This window comes from Dama dama, chromosome 8 (genome assembly GCF_033118175.1).
Source record: "Dama dama isolate Ldn47 chromosome 8, ASM3311817v1, whole genome shotgun sequence".
In the NCBI taxonomy this organism is placed as follows: domain Eukaryota; kingdom Metazoa; phylum Chordata; class Mammalia; order Artiodactyla; family Cervidae; genus Dama; species Dama dama.
In genome coordinates this window covers 13,472,329-13,494,569 of record NC_083688.1, presented here as the reverse complement: position 1 = coordinate 13,494,569, position 22,241 = coordinate 13,472,329, and the positions used below count along the sequence as shown (strand labels likewise).

The window sequence follows — 22,241 nt, the reverse complement described above, 5'->3', positions numbered from 1 at the left end:
TCTTCCTTGCTGGGCCTGGGCTTTCTTTAGTTGTGGCACAGGCTTCTCACTGTGGTGGCTTTTCTGTTGTGGAACACCAGCTCTAGGGCCAGGCTTAGTTGCCCCACAGCATTTGTGAATTTAAGTTCCCAGACCAGGGAGAGAGCCCTGCATCAACAGGTAAATTCTTAATCACTGGACCACCAGGGAAGTCCTAAACACTTGATTATTGATGATTCCTACTGCCCTTCCAGCTTTGGGATGTGTTATGGTGGGGCGGGGGGTAGATTATAGGATGGGGCCTACTTTTAACAGTATATTCTGCTTTGATCTGGTTTACCTATTAAGCATTTTTTTTATAATGTAACATTTCATTTGGAAAAAAACAGTTCTGTTGCTTTTAAAAAGTTTATAAAACATTGAGATAGGTATAGTAGTCTAGTTCAATAGGACCAAATCTGTGGACTTAAAAGTCCTAGTAAATTGACAAGGAATGAGGTATACCATTTGGAGTTGCCTTGCAATAGTTCTAAAAACAGAAAATCTCCCTTAATTGTTTCATTGACTGCTTTAAGTAACTATGATAAATAGGGAAGCAATAGGGATCCAGTTATTTGCCACTTCCTTCCCAAAACAAAGGGCAGCAAAGAAAATATAGTGTGGGAATGGAAATGGGGACAGAAGGTGTAGCATGGGAATGGGAGGTGTAGCAGGGGAATGGCAGCCCAGAGTGAAGTTAGAGCCTATGCTGGGTGAAGAGGAAATTTGCAAAGAAGAGCAATCCAGTGTGGGGAGAAGCAGTATGATGAGGATGTCTGCACACTGGGGTAATCCAATGGAGCATCAGTGCCCAAAGATGGAAGAGCAAGGCGTGAGGATTCGAGGTAGTTAGGTAAGGTTAATTTTCTGATTTTAGAAGTTATAGTTACACAAAAGAATGTCCTTGTTTGTAGAAAAACTAATTGATGGGAGACGGGGCAACAGTCAGCAACTTAACTTGCAAGTGATTCATTAAAAAGTGTTTTTTGTACTGCACATACATAATTTTGTAATTTTTCAGGCTTTTTTTCATGTGCCTGCAATTGGGGGAAAAAATAACCACATCCTCTTCTCCTATCTCTCAAGCAATAAGAAGTTCATAGAATATTAAATTGGAAAGATACTACTATATAGCCACTTTGGAACTTGATTTCATGTGTCACCTTACTGATCTGGCTCAAGATTACAAAACCATGCATGATGGAGATGGGATTCAAATCCTATTTACTAATTTTTTTCTTTTTTTTTTTCTAGATTGTGAAATTCTAAGCATGCCCTTGTCTTGATCATCACCAGATCCTTCAAATCATCAGTGCTTATCACAGTATGGAGCACACAGAAATGTATAACTGTCAACTGAATTACTGAAGTACTTAATTTTACTTGATTTTACATTGTTAGTTAATTTATCAATTCAGCACCTTCATTGATTTTGTATGTCAGGCTCTGTGTTAGGCACTTCATAAACCTCCTTCCAATTCTTATAACAACTCTACAAAGTAGATATCTCCATTTTAAAGGAATGAAGTAACTTGTTCAAAATTCATAGCTAGGGTTGGTCATTCAGTCGTATCTGACTCTTTGTGACCCCATAGACTGTAGCTTGCCAGGCTTCTCTGTCCATGGGATTCTCCACACAAGAATACTGGAGAGGGTTGCCATTTCCTTCTTTAGGGAATCTTCCCAACCCAGGGATCTAACCCAGGTCTCCTGCATTGCAGGTGGATTCTTTACCACCTGAGCCACTACAGAAGCCCCAAAATTCATAGCTTGAAAGACACAAACTTTAGGCTGTGCCAAGAGACACACATACTTGCCACTAAACCATCCTTTTCATCACCACCTCTGTCCTCAGAAACTTCCTAGTCATGTAAGGAAGGATAATGGTGACCAATTACAATGCAGTAGATCAGTGCTTCAAAAAAGTGATTAGGTTCAAATTATTAAGTAAACAAGAAAGAGAAGAAGGGCCTGGGGAAAACAAGGAAGTTTAAAAGTTGAAAAGGTGACAACTGAGTAGACCTTTAGTGATAAATGGAAGTCCTCTAGCAGAGAATACTGTTTGTTGACCTCATAAGCGTGCATGCCTGCATACTCAGTTGTGTTCAACTCTCTGCGACCCCAAGGACCGTAGCCCACCAGGTTTCTCTGTCCATGGGATTATCCCAGTAAGAATACTGAAAGTGAAAGTCACTCAGTTGTGTCCGATTCTTTGCAACTCCATGGACTATACAGTCCAAAGCGGATTGCCATCTCCTCCTTCAAGGGGATCTTCCCAACCCAGGGATGGAACCTGCATCTCCTACATTGGCAGGCAGAATCTTTACCACTAAGCCACTTAGGAAGCCAACCTCCTAAGAAACCAGGACCTACTGACCTCTATTTTCTCCCAATCTATCAGCCTTCTCCTTTTTCTTCAGTTTCTTCCTTTTTCAGCTTAGATTCTATAGTCCATCATTCAAACAACAGCCTAACTTCCCTTTAACTCTGTCTTTATAGCTCACCTAACCAGCAGCACCTCTACGCTGATGGAATGCAGCAGATATCAGAACCCATTCTAACTAGGTTAAGCAGAAAGGGATTTACTGCCAGGTATTATGCGACTTACAAAATTACTGAAAGGGCTATAAGAAGTATTGGTAGAACTTCCCAGGAACAACTCCTAACCCACAAAACAACAGTTTTCACCATGATAAGAAAGTTATGGCTCTCACTACAGAAACTCACAGAACCAAAAAGCCTCTGCTTTATTTGTCAGCAAAACGGGGCACCTTTCACCCTCCTCCTCTCACTTCTAAATTCAATTCTCATCTTAGGTGCAAAGAAGTCCAGGAAATCTCTGGCTCTCAGTTCCACCAATATCCCAGTCTTCACTAGGCATCAAGCTGCCTTCCCCACACCACCACCCTCTCCAACCAGCAAAAAAAAACAAAAAAACAAAAAACAACCCTGTTATTGCCCATTAATCTTAAAGTAAAAGATACAAAGTCTGGCCTCTACCGGCCTCCAGCTTCATCTTGTACCACACTCCCCTTCATTCTCTCTCCTGGCTACAATGGCCTCTTTGTGCCTTTTAGTCATTTTTCTCGCATTTGCCACAGGACTTCTGCACATGCTGTTCTAGATGGAACATTCTGCCTTCCTCGCTTCACCCAACTAATTATAATTCTTCCCTGAGGCTATCAGTTCAGGCATATTTTCCTCAGAGAAGCCTTCCTGTTTATTCAGGCACTCATAACACCACGTACCTCTCCTAGGTAGCACACCGTACTTCACATTTCCTAGTGAGATCACAGGTGAGCATCTATTTTCCCCCAACCCCGGACACAAAGCTCTGAAGTCAGGGGCCATGTTTGGTTCACAGTGTCTCCCCAGCTCTCTGCATTAGTTGGACGACGGAGAAGAAGGCCTAGTTCACAGGTCTGAGTCCGAATTTCTCAACAAAACTGTACTCTGGAGGCCAAGAGTCGGACATTTCCTTCATCTCTATCTTTCTCAGGGACACTGAGGAGGCGCTAGTAAAGGCTGCAGAATCATGGCAGTGACAAGTCGGCCTCCTCAATCAGGAAGGACCCTGGCGGAGGTTAGGAGATGGGCCTTTTCTCCCTGGGAGCGCCTGGCTCAGGGCTCTGCACGGAAGGTACTGTTGAAGAAGTCAGCCATCGAGGGCCCCAGGCTGGTGCAGAGGCTCCCAAAACTCTTCTCCAGGCTAGAAAGGGAACCCAGGCTATGTGCTAAGTCGCCTCAGTCGTGTCCGACTCTGCGACGCCGTGGACTGTAGCCCGCCAGACTCCTCTTACCGTGGGATTCTCCAGGCAAAAACACTGGAGTGGGTTGCCATGCACTCCCCCAAAGGATCTTCCCCACTCAGGGATCGAACCCGCGTCTCTTAAGCTTGAAACTCTAGGAACTCGAGGCTCCCCTTTGCTCCTTGCAATCAAACCTGCAGCTGAGAAGGGCCAGCCTCAGACCACACAACGGAGGCGCCTCCTCCAGATCCCACAGCCACCCGCCCCTCGACCTTCCTTACACTCACTCGTTGTCAGCTTCTGGTCTTCCCCTCGCAGCATTGCACGAAACACCAAAACCCAGTCAGTGAGCTTCCACCCACAAGACACAGCGCGCCTAGGCGGGACTCCAGCTCCATCCACCAATCCTAAATTCGTACCCTAGTGATGTCAGAAAGAACTGACCAATAACAGGAAACTTCTCAGGGGGCGGTGCTGAGAGGTATATTGGAAGTCGATTGGGTTCTATCGGCCGGAAGTTCTACGGGAAAGACTAAGTCCGAGCCAATCGTGAGGTGCCTGAGGGTGTCGGCGCGGTCAGTGGCGGCCTGAGGAGAGCGGCAGCCGCCATGATAGAACAGCAGAAGCGTAAGGGCCCAGAGTTGCCACTGGTCCCAGTCAAGCGGCAGCGACATGAATTACTCTTGGGAGCCGCAGGGTCGGGCCCTGGAGCCGGGCAGCAGCAGGCGGCGCCGGGAGCCTTGCTGCAAGCGGTGAGTATAAGGAGCAGGCGGCCTTCGGCCCTCAGCTCATCTTCCTCTCTCTTCAGCGCTTGCACCTGGTGATCCTGCGCGGCCCTTAACCCGCACTCCCGAGCGGAGCGGGACTCTCCTTGGAGTTAAAGCAGAAAAACACAGTAAAGGCGGCGTACAGCCTGCGGTTCTCCCTGCGTTTCTCTATTTGACGCTCGTTTTCAGCGTCTTGACCGCTCTGTGAGGAGGTGTTAGAATTAAGAGTTAAGGATCTTGAGCTCAAAACCGGGATCAGGGTTTTGACTTCTTAAATGTTCCAGGGATCCAGTGTAGAATAAACGATAAACGTTCAGAAAACTTGGAAGATTGGATGGATGGATGGATGGATGGATGAATGAATGAACGAGGGAGGAAATGAATGCCGCTGGCTCATTTCGGGGACTTGGGACACTTGCTTTTCCCTGTGTTTCTCTGCACTGGTATTAGTAATAACCAAAGAATAGTTACCATCTGTTAAGCCCTTGTGCTGTGTAAATAAAAACTCCATTAATCTCGGTAACTTCCTAAGAGTTAGGAAATATTATTATCTTATTTTGTAGACGGGGAAACAAATTTATATAATAAGTGATAGGACTTCCCTCATAGCTCAGTTGGTAGCGTCTCCCTGCAATGCAGGAGATCTGGGTTTGATTCCTGGGTCAGGAAGATCCCTGGAGAAGGAAATGGCAACCCACTCCAGTATTCTTGCCTGGGAAATCTCATGGACAGTGGAGCCTGGCGGGCTACAGTTCATGGGGTCAGAAAGAGTTGGACATAACTGAGTGAGTGTCTAACACTTTCTACCACCTCCATCACTAGCTCCTGGTTTAAGCCATTATTATCTCATCCGGCATTATTGCTGTAGGATCCTAATGGTATTCCTGTTTCTGTTTATGGATGCTCAGTCTGTTCTCAACCCAGTAGCCAGAGGAATCCTTCTAAACATAAGATCATATTACCCCTGCTGAAAACTTTCCATGGTTTTTCACATCAGTCAGAGTAAAACTGAAATCTTGGCAATCTTTTGCCCTCTTTCATTTGACCTCTCTGATCTACCAATTTTCCATTGCTCACCTTTAACCAGTCACAGTGGCTTCCACGCTCCTGCTACAAAGTCTTTGCATTTGCTGTGCTCTCTACTGAAATACTCTTGTAAGTGTCCACATGGTTTACACACTCAGCTCTTGCCAATCTCTGCTCAGATAACACTTTTCCACTTTCCTGACCAGCCTATTTTAAATTGCCATACCCTGTGCTCACCCGCATCGCTGCTTTGTTTTTCTCCATAACACATGCCACCGTGTATATGTTCTACTTGTTTCTGCTCACCCTCTTTCCTTTCTGTCCTTCCCACTAGAATACAAGCTTCATTTTTTATTTTGTTCAATACTGTTTCCTAAGTGCCCGGGGCAGTATCTGATACAGTATTTCTTGAGTAAATGAGTAAGCTGGAAACTGCTAAGGAGATTTGCGGAGTACTAATAGTGTACTTCTGTCTGACAATAATATCAGCCCAGGTTTCTTTGAATTGCCCACGACTATGACTGTTCTTAATGTCCAAGACCGTAATCAAAACTACTTTCTTCAATAACCTGTACCTTGCAGGGTTGTTGGAAACCTTAGTTCAATCATTCATTCATTAAACCAACTAGAGACTGGGAAAACTGTAATGTTACACTGGTAAGGTTCCTGCACTACAGAGCTTTTCTTGTGGCAGAGCAGGGGAGACAAATTGTAAACAAATACATAAGAAACATAATTTCAGATACTGATAAGTTCTTCGAGGGAAAACAGTAGTGTTGATCAAATGCAAAAGAGAGGTAGGGTGCTGCTTGGGCTTGAGTGTTCCAGGAAAGACTTTTTGGAGAGAAGGCATTGGAAAGGAACCACACACAGAAAGATCTTGGGGAAGAGGCATCCTATCAGGGGCAACAAAAGATCCTGAGGCAGAAATAAGTTTAACATGTTTGAGGAATTAAAATTTGGCTATGAGAGAGCAAGTGAAGGAGGAGAGTTAGTGTAACAGACACTGGGAACTTCAGCAACAGAGTATCAGATCGGAGGCATAAGTTATATGAGAACACTTGTTATTCTCTAAATCAGGAGAAATACACTCCATCATTGTTTCCATTGTCTTTTCCTTGTACTCCCCATTCCCCAACTTTTCAGTCTCCTTTGTATATAATGACTACCCTGTACTTCTCTCATTTGTTCAGGGTCCTCCAAGATGTTCCTCCCTTCAAGCCCCAATCATGCTTCTCTCAGGACATGAAGGGGAAGTGTATTGCTGCAAGTTTCACCCCAATGGATCCACCTTAGCATCTGCAGGATTTGACCGACTGATATGTAAGGCATAATTTTTGAATCTGGAATAATTGCTCTCTGCCAAATACTGATTATTTTTTAAAACTTTCAGTGCTATAAAAGGTATCAGTCTAAATTGATCACATAACAAACTGTGTGGCTGATATGCTAAAAGAGAGTCATGAAAATACTGAATGATTTTGGGTGTAGAACTTAGGGTCCATGTGGTAAATACAGTAGGAGTTATATCACCTGCTGGAAAGTGAGCTCCTCTAGTTTGGGAATTTGCTCTTCATGGAGGCAAATCTCAAGCTGATTTAGCAAGCCTAAACTTTAAGATCTAAACTTTAAGGCTAATGAGAGTAAGGAGGAGAGAGAGAACTTTTTCCCCAAAGATATGAGGCTCTCTTGATCCATAGCCTCTGAATCTTAGCATTCAGGAAGGAAGGAGGAAATCCTAACAGGGCAACTCACTTGGATAATGTACTTGTCTCTTGGATCTGCTACCAGATTCTCAGCTTCTAGTCAGGAACACCCATTTGGGGAAAATAAGTAGAAATCATATTGAAGAAATCATGAGAAAAAGCAAAAAAGAAGGTAACAGAAACATCTGACACTTTTTCCTCTGGCATCATTTGCCACATTGTAAGATGAAATGGGTCCTTTGACTCTGTTCTTTTAACTGTGCCTCAGGGTGAATGATGTCTGTTTTGATTTCAGTTTCTAGTTCTGTGTTCCTTAAACTTACTCGTGGCCAAGTCTCCGGAAGGCTTAGGGATCTTAGCTGAACATACGTTAACTACTGATATACTTAATTTCATCAAACAGACTAGAAGCAGTTTTATCAGCAGGAAAATAACTCTTAAGTAGCTTATTATATATATAGTGTTCCTTAATAATATTCATCAAACTTCACTCTGTGTTGGACCAAGCCCCCTAAGAATTGGAACTGTCTCTATTCATTTACCTTATTTTACCCCAGCACTTGGATAGGTATTTAGTACATGTACACTAAGTAAATGTAGTATAAAGTCATTGCCATGTGACCTTCAAGTCAGTTGCAGCTTCTAGAGTTTCCCATAAGTACCATCATGTTGTAGTCTGCTTCTACTCACAGGAGACAACTAGCTGTGAGTGCCAACTTTTTTAAAGTATGGGAGAAAAATTAAGATTTAAAAAATTATATCCATTATCTAAAATGTTTTTATTTTATGAAATGTGAAAATGCTGCATTATTTTTGTTCTAATGTAAAGAAGATTGATATTGCTGATAAAATTAATAGTGTTTCAAAGGAGTATAATTTCAGAACTGTTGTTCTAGTGAATTCTTAAGTACCCTTTCAATGGCCAGTAATAGTTTTATTTTGCCTAGTAATGTTCACAGAACCCCATCTCCCTAACAGTGTTGTGGAATGTCTATGGTGACTGCGATAACTATGCTACATTGAAGGGACACAGTGGAGCAGTGATGGAACTTCATTATAACACCGACGGCAGGTGAGTGTTTCGCATAGTGGATGACAACTGCTTCTTATGTTAATTCTTCTTGGCGTCCTTTCATATTTAATCCCTGAATTTTCTCTTAGGAGCTTGTGCTATCAAAAATTACTGCATTTTGGACAACCACTTTATCATCCTATCACTGTCTCCCCTAGTAAAGTGTTTATTGTTCGATGTGAAAGTCACTCAGTCACATCTGACTCTGCGACCACATGGACTATACAGTCCATGGGATTCTCCAAGCCAGAATACTGGAGTGGGTAGCTGTTCCCTTCTCTAGGGGATCTTCCCAACCCAGGGATCGAATCCAGGTCTCCCATATTGCAGATGGATTCTTTACTGTCTGAGCCACCAGGGAAGGCCATTGTTCCATGTATGCATTTATAATATCTATCTAACATTCAACAGCCAGAAATTTTTTCTTTTTTAAGACATAAAATATAATTTCCTTCTGTAGAAATTAATTATTTTTCATTATAAAAGTAATGAAACAATCTGTTTCAAGAAAACTAAAAAAAAGGCAGGAAAATGACAAATTTTTTTTTGTCCACATTTTTACCATTCCAAAGATAATCACTGTTAATATTATGTTATATTTCTCTCAAGATTTTTTCCTATTCAAAATAGTTTGATTTTTATGTACGTATAAGAACTATTTGTGTAAGTTCCCTGGCAGTCCAGTGTGTAGGATTCAGTGCTTTCACTGCCATGGCCCAGGTTCAGTCCTGGTTGGGGAACTAAGGTCCTGTAAGCCATACAGTCAAAAAAAAAAAAAAAAAAAAGAGCTCTTATACAATGCAATCTTGTCTGCTGTTTTTTACCCTTAACATTATTCAACTGTCATTATCTGTTTTTTTGTGACATTTATTTTAAATATTTTATCAATTGAATAACTACAGATGATATGAAAATGTAATTCTACAAAGTTAGTTAATCCCATTCAGTATTTCAGTAGACATTTATTGTCTTACAGCTCCTATCTCTAAAAATTTTAGGGTTCCTTGAATGACCAGGTACATAGCCTTGTGTGTAGTTTTCCTGTTTGAGTAAAGAAATCATTATAAAATCCATCATAACTTAGAAGTCATTCTCAGAGGCAAAATAAAAGCTTTGATTTTTAGAGAAAGAGTTAGATTTACTGAGCCAGGAATTGCTACTATCTGTCTTACTTCTGCAACAGGGAGTGATTATACATTTTCAAGTGGAAGGATGTGTAAAGTGTAGTATGTCACAAAGAAGGGAAAGATTGAGAAGACTGCCATATTAGATGTACAATATGTCATGTGGACTGACAAATGGAAAAATTTTTTTTACATCTATTAGAGTAGACCTTATAACTGGGTCTAGACTGCCATTAGGATTTTGGTACATTGGGTGAGACTTTCCCGAGGCAGGTGCCAAGCTGTCAGAGCACAGCATGTTAGTGATCTTGAAGACTTGGGTGCATTTTGACAAGTAAGGAAGATAGATTGCTATTCCTTCTCTTCACTTTTTTTTCTTCCTCTTGCTTTCTAGTATGCTCTTCTCAGCCTCCACAGATAAGACTGTGGCGGTATGGGATAGTGAAACAGGCGAGAGGGTGAAAAGACTGAAGGGGCATACTTCCTTTGTGAATTCCTGCTACCCGGCCAGGAGGGGCCCCCAGCTTGTCTGCACGGGCAGTGACGACGGCACAGTTAAGGTGGGTGTTGTCTGTCTCCGTTGAGGGTTTCTGAGGTGACAAAATGTGAAACTTACCTTGTCTCCCCACCTATGCTATACCCTTCTCTCCACAACTTTGTTTCATCATACATTTCCAAAAACAGACACTCTTTAAAATACATTTCAGATAATAAGCAGTTGAGTTTTTTTTTTCCTTCTTTGATGAATCCTACAGACTGTTACAACCATGTAGAACAGTTGTTACTTGGAATAAAGTAGACCACCATCCAAGAATAACTGGATTCTTGACTTAGTGTTTACTTAATTATGTGACACTTTTCTGATCCTCAGTTTCTCAGTCTTTAGTGACAATAATATAAATTTCTTATAAGGATATTGTGAAATTTAAGTCAGTATATAAAAAGGTCAGTATATGGTTTTAGTTACAAAGGATGGGATGTTAAAGGTCATTTAACCCAATGAGTTCCAACCTTTGTGAATATCAGAATAACCTGAAAAACCTGTAAAAAATGCCCAGATTCTGGTTCAGTAGGTCTAGAATGGAATTTTTTTTTTTTTTTTTAAATAAAGACTTTTTTTTTTTTTTTTGGCCACACTGCGTAGCGTATGGGTGTGGGATCTTACTTCCCCGACCAGGAATTGAATCCTGGCCTCTTGCATTGGAAGCATGGAGTCTTAACCACTGGACCACCTGGGAAGTCCCAAGGCTTTAATTTTTAGAGTAATTTTGGGTTGACCACAAAATTTAGGGGAAGGTACAGAGATTTCACATTTAACTGCTACCCCTAGCATGCGTTGCTTCCCCTACCAGAATGATGTGTGTTTTACAGTTGATGGACCTACACTGACACATCATTGTCACCCAAAGTCCATAGTTTACATGAGGGTTCACTTTCAGTGTTGTACATTCTATGGGTTTGGACAGATGTGTAATGACATGTATCTGGCACTATTGGATCATACACAGTATTTTCAATGCCCTTATGGCAGAAAGTGAAGAACTAAGGAGACTCTTGATGAAAGTGAAAGAGGAGTGAAAAAGTTGGCTTAAAGCTCAACATTCAGAAAACTAAGATCATGGCATCTGGTCCCATCACTTCATGGCAAATAGTTGGGGAAAACAGTGGAAACAGTGGCTGACTTTATTTTTCTGGGCTCCAAAATCACTGCAGATGGTGATTGCAGCCATGAAATTAAAAGACGCTTACTCCTTGGAAGGAAAGTTATGACCAACCTAGACAGCATATTAAAAAGCAGAGACATTACTTTGCCAGCAAAGGTCCGTCTAGTCAAGGCTATGGTTTTTCCAGTGGTCATGTATGGATGTGAGAGCTGGACTATAAAGAAACTTGAGCGCTGAAGAATTGATGCTTTTGAACTGTGGTGTTGGAGAAGACTCTTGAGGGTCCCTTGGACTGCAAGGAGATCAAACAAATCAATCCTAAAGGAGATCAGTCCTGGGTGTTCATTGGAGGGACTGATGTTGAACTGAAACTCCAATCTCATGGGAAGAGCTGACTCATTGGAAAAGACCCTGATGCTGGGAAAGATTGAGGGCAGGAGGAGAAGGGGATGACAGAGGATGAGATAGTTGGATGGCATCACCAACTCGATGGACACGGGTTTGGGTAGACTCCAGGAGTTGGTGATGGACAGGGAGGCCTGGCGTGCTGCAGTTTGTGGGGTCGCAAAGAGTCGGACATGACTGAGCGAGGGAACTGAACTGAAAAATGCTTTATATTCTGCCTAGTCATTTCTCTCAACCCCAGGCAACTGCTGATCTTTTTACTATCTCCCTAGTTTTGCCTTTTTCAGAATGTCATATAGTTAGAATCATAAAGTGTATAGTCTTTTCATTTTGGTTTCTTTCACCTAGTAATACCATTTAAGATTCCTCTGTATTTTTTCTTTCTTTTTTTTAATTTCTTTGACTGCGTCGAGTCTTAGTTGCAGCATGCTATGTCATGCGGGATCTTTCCTTGCAGCAACTTAATACTTCATTTCTTTTTAACACTGAATAATATTCCTTTGTTGGATATGCCACAGTTTATCCATTCATCTACTGAAGGTCATCTTGTTTGCTTCCAAGTTCTGGCAGTTATGAATAAAGCTGCTCTATACAGCTGTGTAGGTTTTTGTGTGGACCTAAGCTTTTAACTCACCTTATATGGCTAGATAGCATCACTGACTCAATGGACATGAACTTGAGCAAACTCCAAGAGATAGTGGAGGACAGAATCCTGGTATGCTGCAGTCCATGGCGTTGCAAAGAGTCTGATATGACTTAGCAACTGAACAACAACAAGTGTTTAACTCCTTTGAGTAAATACTGAGGAGCACAATTGCTGGGTTCTATAGTAAGGGTTTGGAGAAGCAAATGACAACCCATTCCAGTACTCTTGCTTGGAAAATCCCATGGACGGAGGAGCCTGCTAGGCTACAGTCCATGGGGTAACAAAGAGTTGGACACGACTGAGTGACTTCACTTCACTCATTTCACTCACTTCATACTTATCCCTGGAGAAGGAAATGGCAACCCACTCCAGTATTCTTGCCTGGATTATCCCATGGAAAGAGGAGCCTGGCGGGCCATAGTCCATGGGGTCACAGAGAGTCGGACAGGACTGAAGTGACTGAGCACGCACGCATATTAAGGGTTTTGTAAGAAACTGCCAGTCTGTCTTCCGAAGTGACTACACCATTTTGTCTTCCTACCAGCATTGAATGAGCATTCCTTTGTTCCCCATCCTTATCAGCATCTGGTATTGTCAGTGTTTCGGATTTTGACCTTTCTAGTAGGTGTGTGGTTGTATTGTACTGTCATTTTACTGTGCATTTCTGCAATGATATATCATGTAAAATACCTTTTTTTCCAGTCTTATTGAGAAATAATTGACATATATAACTGTATAAATTTAAGGCATGCAGCAGGATGGTTCGACTTAACTTTATTGTGAAATGATTACCACAGGTTTGACCAGCAGCATCTGTTTTCTTACATAGATACAAGAAAAGGAAAAAATGTTTTTCTTTGATGAGAACTCTTAAAGCTCAGTTTTTGACCTGGTTGTTTGTTGTTGTTGAATTTAAGAATTCTTTGTACTTTATTTTAGATAACAGTCCTTTAACAGATGTGTTTTTTGCAAGTGTTTTCTCATAGTTTGTGGCTTGTCTTCTAATTCTCTTAACATTTTCTTTCACAGAAATGTTTAATGTTAGTGAAGTTCAGCTTATCAATGATTTCTTTCATGGATTGTGCTTTTTTTTTTTAAACATGTGAATGTACAGTGCCAGCACAACTTGTTGAAGTCATTTATCTTTGTTTCCCCACCAACCTTTTTTTTTTGGCTGAGCTGGATTTTAGTTGTGGCATGCAAGCTCTTAGTTGCAGCATATGGGATCTAGTTCCTTGACCAGGGATCAAACCTGAGTCCCCTGCATTGGGAGTGTGGAATCTCAGCCACTGGACCACCAGGGAAGTCCCCTTTGTTCCATTGTATTGCCTTTGCTTCTTTGTCAAAGATCAGTTGACTATGGGGGTCTATTTCTAGGTTTTTTATTCTCTTTCATTGATCTATTTGTCAGCTCTTTTGTCAATATTGCACTGTCTTGATTATTGGCTTTATTGTAAATCCTAAGATTGGGTAGGGTCAGTCCTCCAGTTTTGTCTTACAATATTGTGTTGGCAAATTGGGATGTTTTGCCTTTCCGAGTAAACTCCAGTTTGTTGATTTCCATGAAATAACTTGGTGGAATTTTAGTTGACACTGTATTGATCAGTATGATTGATCTATAGGTCAAATTGGGAAGAACGAACATCTTGATATATTGAGTCTTCCTACCCATGAACGTGGAATGTCTCTCCATTTATTTAGTTCTACTTTTATTTCATTCATTAGCATTTTTTTAAGTTTTCCTTATAGAACTCACACACGTATTTTGTTAGATTTGCACCTAAGTGTTTCTCTTTTTTTTTTGGATGCTAATATCAGTGGTATTGTGTTTTTAAGAATCAGAATGTTAAATGTGTTCTCAAGTGATCTGATATAGCAGGTATGACATTATGGGAGCCACTGATCTCCTCCAGCATCCTCACTTTATGAAGGAGGAAAATGAAGCCTAGAAATAGTAACTTATTTCAAGGGTACACAGGACACACTGCTTTGTACACTTTATTCTTTCCTTGGTACTAGTTTTTGACTCTGGGTTTTTTTAAATTAACGATTAAACAAAGGGATTTCAAAGGAGTACATGTGAAAAACCACACTAAACTTTTGATGGTTGCTTTTTTAAATGAATTTTCCTTCAATCTTGCCCAGCATCAGGGTCTTTTCTAATGAGTCAGTTCTTCATATCACGTGACCAAAGTAATGGAGGTTCAACTTCAACATCTGCCCCTCCAGTGAATATTGAGGACTGATTTCCTTTAGGATGGACTGGTTCGATCTCCTTGCAGACCAAGGGACTCTCAAGAGTCTTCTCCAACACCACAGTTCAAAAGAATCAATTCTTCGGCACTCAGCTTTCTTTATGGTCCAACTTTCACATCCATACATGACTGCTGGAAAAACCAGAGCTTTGATTAGACAGACCTTTGTCAGCAAAGGAATGTCTCTGCTTTTTAATATGCTGTCTAGGTTGGTCATCATTTTTCTTCTAAGGAGCAACCATCTTTTAATTTCATGGCTGCCATCTGCAGTGATTTTGGAGCCCCCAAAATAAAGTATGTCACTGTTTCCATTGTTTGTTTCTCCATCTATTTGGCTTTGTCATGTGTAGACATTGAAATCTCTGTTTCATCAGCTCAGTGGTTCACAAATGATTCAGAAGAAATATCCTTAATCACCTGGTGGGGCAGGGAAGACTCTGCCAGTCTTTGTGGATTGGCTGTGTGGGTGTGTAGGAGCCTCCTTTAACCTCTCAGCCTGACAGTTTATAACTCTGTATTAGCCTTCACATCCTCTTGTGGTCAGCAAGAGGTGAGAGGTTAGGGCCTTCTCAGGTCTTTCCTAAGCATATGTCCAGCCATGGGCATTCAGGTGGCCTCCTAGAGTTCCAAGTATATGTCAAACCTTTTCAAAGCCTTTACTCTCCAAACTCTCTCATTCCCCAGCTTTTCCTGTTTGCCCCAACTGTTATCCATTGCCTAGCCAGCAGAAGCTAATGTATTTGCCTTTAATTGTTTTAGACAAATGCCTCTGCCCTGGGAAAGTTCCACGGTAGGCAAAATAAAGTCAAGCCCTTTAAGTTAGGAATGTACAGTAGTTTCAACATTCTTTGGCATTGCCTTTCTTTGGGATTAGAATGAAAACTGACCTTTTCTAGTCCTATGGCCACTACTAAGTTTTCCAAATTTGCAGGCATACTGAGTGCAGCACTTTAACAGTATCATCTTTTAGGATTTGAAATAGCTCAGCTGAAATTCGAGTACCTCCACTAGCTTGGTTCGTAATAATGCTTCCTAAGACCCACTTGACTTCACACTCCAGGTTGTCTGGCTCTAGATGAGTAAACACACCATTGTGGTTATCCAGGTCATTAAGACCTTTTTTGTACAGTTTTTCTGTGTATTCTTGCCACTTCTTTTAGTCTCTTCTGCTCTGTTAGGTCCTTGCTGTTTCTGTCCTTTATTGTGCCCATCTTTGCATGAAATGTTCCCTTGTTATCTCCAGTTTTCTTGGAAAGATCTTAAATCTTTTGCATTCTGTTGTTCTTTTCTATTTCTTTGAATTGTTCACTTAAAAAGGCTTTCTTACCTCTCCTTGCTATTCTCTGAAACTCTACATCCAGTAGGGTAATCTCTTTTCCTTACTCCCTTGTCTTCTTTTCTCAGCTGTTTGTAAGGCCTCTTCAAGCAACCACTTTGCCGCCTTGTATTTCTTTTTCTTTGGAAAGGTTTTGGTCAGTGCCTTCTGTACAGTGTTACAGACCTCTGTCCGTAGTTCTTCAGGCACTCTATCAGATCTAATTCCTTGAAATCTATCTGTCAACATCCACTGGATCATAGAGAAAGCAAGGGAATTCCAGGGAAACATCTACTACTGCTTCACTGACTACATACGTTAAAGCCTTTGACTGTGTGGATCACAACAAACTGGAAAATTCTTCAAGAGATGGGAATACCAGATCACTTTACCTGCCTCCTAAGAAGCCTGTATACAGGTCAAGAAGCAACAGTTAGAAACAGACATAGAACAACGACTGATTCAAAACTGAGAAAGGAGTATGACAAGGCTGTCTGTTGTCACCCTGCTTATTTAACTTGTATGCAGAGTACATCATGGAAAATGCCAGGCTGGATAAAGCACAAGCTGGAATCAAGATTACTGAGAGAAATACCAGTAACTTGAGATATGTAAATGACACCACCCTAATGGCAGAAAGCAAAGAGGAACTAAAGAGCCTCTTGAAGATGAAAGAGGAGATTGAAAAAGCTGGCTTAAAACTTAACATTCAAAAAACGAAGATCATGGCATCTGGTCCCATCACTTCATGGCAAATAGATGGGGAAACAGTGGCAGATTTTATTTTCTTGGGCTCCAAAATCACTGGACAGTGACTGCAGCCATGAAATTAAAAGAAACTTGCTCCTTGGAAGAAAAACTATGACAAACCTAGACAGCAGATTAAAAAGCAGAGACATCACTTTGCCAACAAAGGTCCATATAGTCAAAGCTATGATTTTTCCAGTAATCATGTACGGATGTGAGAGCTGGACCATAAAGAAGGCTGAGCACTGAAAATTGATGCTTTCGAAGTGTGTTGCTGGAGAAGACTCTTGAAAGTCCCTTGGACAGCAAATCAAACCAGTCAATACTAAAGGAAATCAACCCTGAATATTCGTTGTAAGGACTGATGCGGAAGCTCCAATACTTGGGCCACCTGATGGGAAGAGCTGACTCATTGGAAAAGATCCTGATGCTGGGGAAGATTGAAGGCAGGAGAAGAGGGTGACAGAGAATGAGATGTTGGATGGCATCGCCGAATCAATGAACATGAGTTTGAGCAGACTCCAGAGATAGTGAAGGAAAGGGAAGCCTGGTGTGCTGCAGTTCATGGGGTTCCAAAGAGTCAGGCATGACTTAGCAACTGAACAACAAAAACTTTGAGTTCATGTATCAGGGAGCCACCAAACAGTTAAAAAAAAAAAAAAATTATTATTTTTTTTAATTTAAACCCACAATATTTTGAAAGTAAGAGTCATTCTTCTTCCTTGGGTACTTAGGAACCTATACTAGGAATGTAGGCTATTGTTTTCAGATCTATTGCTGAGTGAGGATGGAGCCAGGGTAAGTTAAAGAACTACAAAGCCCTCTTACTAAGACCCAGCTGGTTTTTATCCTCAGTGAGTGTTTACCTAGTTGCTGTAAACTTTTAGTTTCTAGAGTTCTGATGCAATTGATTCTGAAAGATTTTTTGCCAGTTTTCTGCTTTTGTAGAGGGACAATCTTTGGGCACTTTGTACTCTGCCATTTTCACTGATGTAACCTCGTCTCCATATGTATATATATTTTTTTAATGCAAGTTGTAGTTGAGTAATGAATTAAAATCTACAATTTGAAAACATTGGTCTAATATCCTTTGTGTAGAACAAATGAACTAATAAACATGGTGAAGATGTCCACTCTAAGGGCATTTAATTAACCGCATATATTCAAACTTTTAACAAAGTCTGAAAATACAACCAAAGTGATTTATTCCACCTGTATTCAGATACTTTGGCAAAATTATAGTCGGTTCTCATGACGTTGATGGGATATTCATTCAGACAAATTTCTGAACAGGGTACCTTTACAGATGTTTTCACTTCCACAGTTCTTAGATTTATGGGTGTACTGTGCAGTTGTTTCTTAGAGTGATGTTACTATAGACTCTCTTGTCCTCTTTTTCAGCTTTGGGATATCCGCAAGAAAGCAGCCATTCAGACATTTCAGAACACCTACCAAGTGTTAGCTGTGACTTTCAATGATACAAGTGATCAGATTATTTCTGGTGGAATAGACAACGATATCAAGGTATTTTAGATGTTTATGTTCTATTTACTTTTCACCTGTCTTCACTTACGGAGGTAAGTCTTTCCAACTTCCTAACTTTGCACTTTATACCAGCTAAGTAAAAGATAAATTAGAACTTGTTTTCTTTCTGTCTTTATTGACTTTCTAAGTCAGGGTTGCATTACAACTTATATGGTCCCTGCCCATCAGGAACCAGGCAGTTTATATGAAGTGAGAAGTCCCTGTGTGGGAACTCTGAAAAATGAAGAGTGCGTTCCCTGAGTGATGGCATTTGAAACTTGTTTTTTTTTTTTAAACCTGCATTGGCTTCATTGAGATAGCAGTAAATGAGTTTGTGAAACTGTAGAAAGGAAGTTTTGGTGGGGGTCCATAGCTAAGAATGTAAGAAGGTAGTGATGTTGAAGAAAAGAGGCAATAGACTTCTTGATAGTATAATATAGCTAAAGCTTTCAAGTAATTGACTTCGGGTCTAATCTTAGTTCTGCTGTTCTCTAATTTTTTGTGACTTCACACTAGTTCTTTAACTTCTTTCAACTTCTGTTTTATCATGTGTGTAGTAGGGATTAACTGTATCTATCTCATAGAGTTGTCATGGGCATTAAATGAGCCAAATGCATTAGAGCGCCTAGCAGAATTTCTGGACATAGCAGATGCCAGTAAATATGAAATGTGTGGGGGCAGGGGGAGGCCTATTCAGTTTGTCTCTGTTTCACTTATTGGCTTCCTTAGGTATTTCAAAGACTTTGACTTACCTTATGCTTTATCATGAGAGTAGTAATTATTGGGTAAATACTCAACTTCCTATGTTGTCTCTATCTAGAAATTGTACTGTATTCCCATCTCTCCTTGCCTCCTTTCTGTTACTATGGTTGGAATGTCCATGTATCTATAGTTCAGTTCAGTTCAGTCGCTCAGTTGTATCTGACTCTGTGACCCCATGAACCGCAGCACGCCAGGCCTCCCTGTCCATCACCAATTCCCGGAGTCCACCCAAACCCATGTCCATTGAGTCGGTAATGCCAGCCAACCATCTCATCCTCTGCCATCCCCTTCTCCTCCTGCCTTCAATCTTTCCCAGCATCAGGGTCTTTTCAAATGAGGCAGCTCTTCACATCAGGTGGCCAAAATATTAGAGTTTCAGCTTCAGCATCGATCCTTCCAATGAATATTCAGGACTGATCTCCTTTAGGATGGGCTGGTTGGATCCCCTTGCAGTCCAAGGGACTCTCAAGAGTCTTCTCCAACACCACAGTTCAAAAGCATCAATTCTTCGGTGCTCAGCTTTCTTTATAGTCCAACCCTCACATCCGTACATGACCACTGGAAAAACCATAGCCTTAACTAGACGAACCCTTGTTGATAAAGTAATGTCTCTGCTTTTTAATATGCTGTCTAGGTTGGTCATAACTTTCCTTCCAAGGAGTAAGCGTCTTTTAATTTCATGGTTGCAGTCACCATCTGCAGTGATTTTGGAGCCCAGAAAAATAAAGTCAGCCACTGCTTCCACCGTTTCCCCATCTATTTGCGATGAACTGATAAGAACGGATGCCGTGATCTTAGTTTTCTGAATGTTGAGCTTTAAGCCAACTTTTTCACTCTCCTCTTTCACTTTCACCAAGAGGCTCTTTAGTTCTTCACTTTCTGCCATAAGGGTGGTGTCATCTGAGCTTATTGGTGCATATCTGAGCTTATTGATATTTCTCTCCTGACAATAAGGGAGTCCCTTAAATGGAAAGATTTCAACCTTTCTTTCCTGTCTCTGGGACCTCATGCTGTCAGTTTTCTCAAATCCTATCCTTTTAACCAACTGTATTGCTTCTTATTAGCATTTCATCATGCTCGGGTCTTCTCTTGGTAGGGGAAAGAGTTTTCCTTCAGTTCCACATTGTCTTGTTATTGCCCTGTCAGTCTTCCCCTTTACAGCCAAACTTCTTTAAAGATGGTGATACTGGTTATGATCATAATACAGTTATCATCATCCTCTAACACTCAAGTGTGTCAGGCATTGTTCTCAATGCATGCTGTGCGTGTTTGTCCATAAGTCGTGTCCAACTCTTTTGCAAACCTATGGGCTAGACGCTGCCAGGCTCCTCGTCCTTGGAATTTTCCAGACAAAAATACTGGAGTGAGTTGCCATTTCCTACTCCAGGGGATCTTCCTAATGTAGAGATCAAACCCGCATCTCTTGCATCTCCTACATCAGCAGGTAAAGTGCTTACCACTGTGCCACCTGTTGTTCTTAGAGCTTTACATTATAATTATTTTAAGCCTCACAACAGTCCTATGAAATAAGTGCTATTAATGGGCTTCCCAGGGTCACAAAGAGTTGGATAGGGTTGAGCAACTGAGTACACACACAATGCCATTTTACCAATGATTCAAAACCCAGAGTTTGGGCCCAGAGTCTTGCTCTTGTTTCCTGTGAGATATCCCCTGAATATTTTCTACACTCACTGTCTTTAATGCCTTATCTACCTTTCATTTCTCGATTCCATGCCTCTTGACCACTGCTCATCAGTCTGGCTTCTGCCTCCATTGTTTTACTTACACTGCTCTTATCAAGGTCACCAATGATCTCCCTGTTACTAAATCTAGTAGATCCTTTTAGTCTTTGTTTTTTTTAAACTTGCTCTGACAATATACTTTCCTACCCTTTCCATCAGGCATAGCCATCAGATACCTCTGCAAGCTATTCTGTCTATGCATTCGTTAAATGTCGTTATTCCCCAAGGTTCTTTCCTCAGTGCTCTTATTATATGCCTTTCCCTGGGCAATTCCCATCTAATACTGTGACTCTAATTGTGATTTCTATGCAGATAACTCAATGTTCTCAACCCAGATCTTCAGCTCCAGACCCATATATACAGCCAGCTACTCAGCATCCCCATTTGGAGTACCTAAAAATTCACCATTTCCAAAATTCAACCTCAATGTCCCTTTTCCACCCTGTAACTCTTTGGAGACTACGGTCAGAACGTGGGTGCTTAATTAGATCACCTTAATAGCAAATATATTATTTCCGTGAGTGAAGTTTGGGAACCCACTATTATTAGAATCACTGGACAGCTTCTACACATGGAAGTGGATTAGTGTCATCTAGCCATGGTACTTTTCATACTTTTAAGTTAGTATTATAAAAATTTACATACTGTGAAATTAGATGCTCCCCAGTAGTCTAGTGGTTAGGGTTCAGTGCACTCACTGCTGTAGTCAGGGTTCAATTCCCAGTCAGGGCAGCCTTTCTTCTGAGCTTCCCAGGTGGCACAGTGGTAAAGAATCCTCTGCTGCCAGTGCAGCAGACTTAAAAGACACAGGTTCAATCCCGTGTTGGGATTCAAACCCGTGTTCCCAGGTTGGGAAGATTTCCTCAAGTAGGAAATGACAACCCGCTCCAGTATTCTTGCCTGGGAAAATCCATGGACAGAGAAGCCTGGCTGGCTACAGTCCATGGAGTTGCAAAGGGTTGGACACAACTGAGCGACTGGGCACACATATGAAATTAGCCTTTTTTTAGTATACATTTCTATGGATTTTAATGCTTATGCAGATTCATGTAACTACCACAGACAGGACAGAACAATTTGCATCACCCCAAAAAACTTTATAGTACTCTTCTGCATCAAACCCTTTACCCATTCCTAATCCCTCCAAACCATTGAGCTCTTCCTTGTCCCATAGTTCCTATTCCAAAATATCATATGAATAGAATCGTACAACGTATGACTGTCTGAGATTGACTTTTTGAACTATGAGAATTTGATCTTTGTGTATCAGCTGTGGGGATAGACTAGCCTAAGAATAATAGTCTTGTGCTAGTAAGTCCTTCTTACCACAAATAGTGTGGCTTATTCTGGGCTCTTTGTCTAAACTGTTTTGGGACCTTCTGTATTCAAGTATGCTTCCCTGGTGGCTCAAACAGTAAAGAATCTGCCTGCAGTGCAAGAGATCTGGGCTCAGTCCCTGGGTCAAGAAGGTCCCCTGGAGAAGGGAGTGGCTACCCACTCCAGTATTCTTTTCTGGAGAATTTCATGGACAGAGGAGCCTGGTGGGCTACAGTCCATTGGGTCACAAAGCGTTGAACACAACTGAGTGACTAGCACTTTAACTTTCATAAACAAATATCTTCAGTTGTACTAGAGTTCTGAAGGGACTGAGTTTCTTGGTTTTGAAGGTTTTCCATGTCTTCTCAGATACATATGTGTTATACCTTCTCTTGAATCAGT

At 41.2% G+C, this 22,241-nt stretch overlaps 2 protein-coding genes across 3 annotated transcripts in view; one reads left to right on the top strand and one right to left on the bottom strand.

Annotated features, from left to right (window-relative positions):
- Window positions 1-4,142, bottom strand: part of ZCCHC17 (zinc finger CCHC-type containing 17) — a 47,516-nt gene extending 43,374 nt beyond the window's left edge. For both annotated transcript variants that reach the window (XR_009693819.1, XM_061148425.1), the window contains exons 1-2: window positions 4,049-4,142; window positions 3,819-3,967 (exon numbers count right to left, since the gene is read on the bottom strand). The gene's annotated coding sequence lies outside the window, so the exon portion shown is untranslated. The remainder of the gene's footprint in view (window positions 1-3,818; window positions 3,968-4,048) is intronic.
- Window positions 4,143-4,319: 177 nt separating this feature from the next.
- The window catches only part of SNRNP40 (small nuclear ribonucleoprotein U5 subunit 40), a 33,626-nt gene continuing 15,704 nt past the window's right edge, over window positions 4,320-22,241 (top strand). Inside the window, exons 1-5 of the mRNA XM_061148424.1 lie at window positions 4,320-4,519; window positions 6,754-6,883; window positions 8,245-8,338; window positions 9,857-10,022; window positions 17,896-18,018. Coding sequence (XP_061004407.1) covers window positions 4,376-4,519; window positions 6,754-6,883; window positions 8,245-8,338; window positions 9,857-10,022; window positions 17,896-18,018 — 657 coding nt within the window. The 5' untranslated portion in view covers window positions 4,320-4,375. The remainder of the gene's footprint in view (window positions 4,520-6,753; window positions 6,884-8,244; window positions 8,339-9,856; window positions 10,023-17,895; window positions 18,019-22,241) is intronic.